Here is a 6000-nt window from a genome sequence, read left to right as displayed (position 1 = left end):
TTACAGTTTCTCACAATATTCTGCAGCTGTCAACCCTGGAACGTGTCAGCTCAAAGGCCAATCAAAGGCATACAACTAAAAAAACCCACACATTCGACTTCACAGCTCATTCACCTGTGTGAAAATCTTATGAGAAGAAAGCTAATTCCAAAAACAATAAAACACAATCGGAACTAAAATTCACACAAACCATGAATATGTACATACTGTAACCATGGCTGCGGTAAGCAAAGCCATTAAAAGTCCCCATGAACCAGAAGTTGCGATCGTTTTTACTTCCGTATTCTAACACATTTTCCGAGTGAAAAATAATTTCAAAGAAGAAAATGAGTGGGTGTGGCTTGCATTTTTCACGGTGTATTGATTGGACGTGTAAAAACAGCTGTTACATTGATTTTGAAATGAAACTGGCAGCAGACGGACAGTTGAAAGGGAGGAGTTAACAGATGCTCCGCCAAGCCGTCTGATTTACGTCATTGGCGATGGATAGTCGTTTCAGGGTGGACGTGCATTTTCAGATTTGAACTGAAGATTATGAGGGTACATGAATTTTAATAAGAAAATGACCCACATTGATAAGCTATTTACCATAAACGCTGCAATATTTCATGAAAAAATAAGAATTGTCATTTTTGATTTCACTGGGACTTTAACATGAGGTTATGATCCTGTTTAAAGTTAAATCAAAATGTGCCTTTTATTTCTCTTGTTAATAAGAATAAATACTAAAGTAATTTTCGTTTTCATAACAAGCTTTGTTACGATTTCTTTTGTGACTTACATAACACAGACACACACGTCTATTCAAAGCACCGATAGAAGCCTAAGTCTATGTATGCAATTCATCCGAGCTCGACACACCTGCTCTGTGTGACTTTCTAACCTGCAGAAACTGACAGCCAAGCACCATTACAAATTCACCTCCTGAATTGTTGCCCTCAACTCTTAAAAACGAACACAACTAGAGCCAAATTTACCATCCAGACTGCACGACAGCAACACTGTTACTGTGTAAAGCGTCATAAAGCAAAACCTCAGCAATGAAATGCCCTTCATGAGAAAAAAAATATGCATGAATAACTTTATAACACAGTGACAAGATACTTTCAAACATCATGGCAGGATATCCACTCTTTAATTCTTCCAAAGAGCACATATTGTACTAAATTAGAAAGACATAATACAGGACATGTCAACTGATAAACAACATTCTTTAAAATATATTCTTTTGTGTTCTGCGGAAAAAAGAAAGTCATAAAGGTTTGAAACGAGGCTGGATTTTCATTTTTGGGTGAACTATCCCTTAGAGAAATACATCAATTCGGAACAATGTAAGCATGGACAAACTACGTCCAGTACATACATAAAATCCATTAAACCGCAATGACAAAAAATAACACTGTAGTTACAATCTGAAAATACAGTAAATTAACAAAAAATATTCAAAAACACTTCAACAAATGTGGCACCGCTATCAATATATACAACAGATTTATACAAATTAAATGAAAAAGAAATTCAAGTAGCCCAGCAATAAGTGTGTTTAACAACAGCATCGGTGTTGAATTCAAAGTCTACTTAAAATACATACAGCTTGAAACATTCACACTGTTGTTTCTGTCATGTTAAAGTGTCTGTTTTGTGTGCTAAAGATCATGACATCTGGAGTCTTCCTAAGAGGTGACAATTTTATACTGCACATTTGAAATGAGATCCAATCAAATATAGAGTTTTATTTGGGACTACTGCCCCTTTCTGCATGAATAACTACTCTTTTCATTTCTTAAGATGGAGAACTATTGTACAATTGCACAACCATAAAACATTCTGTATTTTAAATGCATTTGCACTTAATAAAACAAAATTAATAGAAGTTACGTCTGTGTGTAATAGGCAGAGGTCAAGAACATCTTTTTCGCTCTGCAAACTACAACCCTAACACTATTAAACAATTACAAGCAAAGTTTACCGTCCACGTACTGTAGCTTTTCTTTTTAACTTAAGAAAATGAATGAGTACTAAAAACATATCAACAAGAACCAGCTGAGACTATGTAAACAATAAACAAACAATAAGGGGACTGTTCTGTTAACATCTTAAAATTAGCATAAAAGCAAGGATTTCATATAAATGAGACGTACTGTTAAAACCAAAGTGTAAAACCTGAACTGCTAAACTCATTACAACGAGATGCAGTGCTGTAAAAAGGACAAAATCACGTAAAAAATCCATCTACAGACGTTAAGTAAAAATAAACCACACAAAAATAACCATCTAAAGAGTAAATAGCCCTTAATCTGTCATTCACATGAGCTGAATGTGTGTGCTGTTGTGTCTGGCACTGTTGCGTGCGATAATCTCCTGGATGGAGATGTAGGTCCCCGCCACGAAGCCCACCAGACCGACGAGACTGATTGCGACGTCCTTGATCATCACCCACCGCTTCATGCCTTCATTATGGAAGGTGATGATCTGAAGCAGAGGTGGAAAGATGAGGGCCAGAGCGCTGCTGCTTACAGAACCCACCAGCGAGATCACCAGGTCAAGCTCTGGAATCAATACGGCGAGGGCACCTGAGGAGAAAACAGCAAAAGGACATCACGTTTGACCACGGCATCGCTTCCTACTGGTCATGACAAGAGACTGAGGAGGTTAAAAATGTAAAAACTAAAAGCGTTTTATGTGACGTGGCCATGTCAGGCTGTTGATCTATTGCTAAGGGGGGACTACTTCCCCCAAACAAGTCACTTCTGATGAATATCGCTCCCCACCAAATGTTCCTCTGTTTGGAAAACACAGGAGCTTTTAAACGTTCTTGAATTCCTGTCCGTCACACATCCGTGCTCCCGCTCACTTCTTGTCACTTATTATCGCCATTGTAGGGGTTGTAAAACACGTTGGCTGTTCATTCTATTCTCATCTGACACATAAGACTCTTTGAAGCGTAATCTGTCGCCAGGGTATCCGGCAAATGAACGTCCAAGGAGAAAGGAAGGTTGATCTTTTGGACAAACTATGCTCCTGCGAGAGAACGATCCGTGTTACAAGATGCTGTTTTGAAAGGCCTTGCTTCCAAATTTTAAGTCCAAAGGAGACAGTCCGAGGGGACTGTGATGTAGGTCACTTTGAAGATTTGAGCGGCGCACGCCAAACAGATTACAAAGCAGGCACGGGAGACACATTCCCCTTGGGAACAGGAAGAGGGACGAGGGTTTAAAAGGTATCGCAGATCAATTGATGGAACCACTAAGCTAAGGCACCTCCGGAAATTATAAAGGTGTCCATTTGTCCGTGTGACACATTTGTTCCACACCGTGATGGCCGGGGACACAAGTTTGCACAGTAGCTACACATGTACTTTTAGGGACTTATTACTAGCATAAAGACAATGCATTTGAAGAGCTTTGAAATCCAACAGTGAGCATTTTGCCACCCGGTCTAGCAGCTTTTCCTACTTTTAACAATGGAATATCATTCAGTCACCAAGATTTCACATGCCGTGTGTTAGACAACAGCTGGAGTTCTGCTACCACATCCTCACGTCCCTTCTCAGGGATTATGTAATTTGTGTCCTTTTCCAGATTTTAAAGATCAAGGCCAGCGCTGTATCAGGGACAGCTGCCATCTGGGTTTTCCCTATTCAGCTTGCCAAACATAACTGGTTATATTCCTACTGCTGTGCCATTGGCTCCACATCCTTCGCTAGACTAACTAAACCAGTTTTTTATCAAAACCAACTAAATGAATTCAGAGAATGTTGGTATTTGATTATTATTTGGATATCAAGCACGTCCGGTCAAAGTGTCTCTTATCCATTTAGTAGCTCACCTCTGGCTCACCTTGTCACGGCACTGAAAGAACGTTCGGAGTCAGCGCATTTCTGTACTTGGAAAGGGAATGGACTATACCCTGCCAATTGTGGAGCTTCTAGATTGATGAGGTCTGCCACTCTGTTTAAGCTGTTTTTATAAGGTGGTTGTAGAAAGGCAAGCATTTGATCCACACGCATGGCAACTTTGACAGCTGTGCTTTAAGGCAAATTGATTTACGCAGGAAAGAACCCCATCTCCAGACCTACAGAGGAACTCCAGGGGTGTCAAGCAAGAAAGGTGTCGAGCAACAGAGCATATAAAAGCTCCAGTCCATTAAGTTTAACCCCGGAGCACAAATGTATAGTCTGGACATAAGTATTAAATTCATCAGATAAAGTGAATTACTACACTATATAGTGCATAAATATAATATTTTTTTACATTTAATGAATGCTGCATGCATGTGCAAAACTTTCACACTTGCTAGGGTTTGTGAATAGTTGTTAATGTGTTGCAAGTAAACTTGTGCCAGTATTGAATAATACAGTTTATCATGATAATGTGCACAATATTGTTATCGCTGGAAATTCAAAATACTGTGAATAATACTAGAAAACATATTCATTGTTTCAGTCATTTTGAATAATAACTCACATTCTGTGCCACAAGTAACTAAGAAAAACCTACGATGAGCAGCATGTACAGTGCTTAACAAATTTATTAGACCACCTATCATAAAAAAGAGAAAACACAAATATTATAGGAATCTTGTCAAAAACCTGTATAGATAACAAACTGAAAACAACTAAATAGTCTTTATTCACACATAGTAACTAAAAAAAACATAATATCTTGTATTGCCTCCTTTGACCTTGACAACTTGCATTCTTGCTGCTATTGTTGTTGTCATTGTTGTCTCTGTTGTTACTGAGTGTAATTGGGAATCTGAATAACAATAATAAAGTGCTTTCCTATTTTTTCTGCCTTTCTTGTAAAATAATCAATTTTAAAATTCATGGATAACAACAATACTTATATTTTTGAATTAGAAATACTGCTGTGACTAAAGAGATTTCACATATTGTTAGTTTATGCAGGCACAAACACTTCAAATTGTTCTCCCAACAAAGGTAATAAAGTAACTTGAACAAAGATTTTTTTGTAAAAGTAGAAAAAATTTATTATTTTATGTATACTGAACAAAATGTGGTTCTAACAAAGATTCTTTTGTTGACTTTTGTTTGCGGGCTATAGTTTTGTTGTGCATTTGTAGGAGTTTCCTCTTCAGACGCAAACTTTATGGGAGGAGAGTATTTAAACGAACCACACAATGTGATTTACTAAGGTTTGCGCTTGTCATTGTAGTGCTATTTGCGTCTTTATTTAACGGCCGAAAAAAGCATGTCATCTCGCGCTATTTTGCCCTGTTTAGTAAATCTGGCCCTTGGTCTTTCTTAAGTAGAGTGTGTATATAATAAAAGAACAATTATACATTAAAGTTACATAAAAATTTTATCTTTTGAGTTGGGTCAACCAAGTCCGTAGTTCAGTGAACTCAGAAATTTGATTGTTGCTTATATATTGTACAGTAAGTTGGTTCAACATTTTTTTTCAGTTGCGAGTCATCTGACCTTACTCAGTTAATTGAGTTAGGTTAACTACTTGACCCAAATCTGAGTAAAGTCAAAAAAGCCGTGCAGCAAGTTGCCTTGAAATTTTACGTCAACTTTTCTTTTTTTTTACAGTGAACCTTACATTGGGTGTAGGCATGGGCCGGTATGAGATGTTGATGCTATGATAGCCATAAGCAAAATACCACAGTTGTACAGTATCACAGTATTGAGATTACAGCTCTGAAATATGTATTTTTTAAATGTCTGGATAAAAAACTATATATTTTATTTTTAAAGCAACAACAAGCAGTTTTGGTGTATGGTTACCCCGTGTGGTTGATAAGCGCAATTGTCTGATACGTGTGTCGTAAATACTGTCGCAAAGTTTCCCCGTTGTCAGCTCAATACATGTGAATTTGTTTACAAAGCTGATGTAACCGGCGTACCCAGATACGGTGGTTTGGTAGTCGTCGTTTACATGCATTACACAAATTCGTGACGAGAAACAACATGCTAGCTATCCACACCGGGGCAACAAAATATTATCTCTCAGCTACCTTAAAATTTAGTGGTTT

General features: G+C 37.7%; 1 protein-coding gene across 1 annotated transcript in view; it reads right to left on the bottom strand.

Moving 5' to 3' along the window:
* Positions 1 to 1089: 1089 nt before the first annotated feature.
* slc36a1 (solute carrier family 36 member 1) overlaps positions 1090 to 6000 on the bottom strand; it is a 43249-nt gene continuing 38338 nt past the window's right edge. The window contains exon 12 of the mRNA XM_057349572.1: positions 1090 to 2573. Within this exon, the coding sequence (XP_057205555.1) occupies positions 2305 to 2573 (269 nt within the window). The 3' untranslated portion in view covers positions 1090 to 2304. The remainder of the gene's footprint in view (positions 2574 to 6000) is intronic.

Source organism: Triplophysa rosa, linkage group LG13, assembly GCF_024868665.1.
Source record: "Triplophysa rosa linkage group LG13, Trosa_1v2, whole genome shotgun sequence".
NCBI classification, from domain to species: Eukaryota; Metazoa; Chordata; class Actinopteri; order Cypriniformes; family Nemacheilidae; genus Triplophysa; species Triplophysa rosa.
Note: the sequence above shows the minus strand (reverse complement) of the source record. Positions and strands in the feature narration are given on the sequence as shown.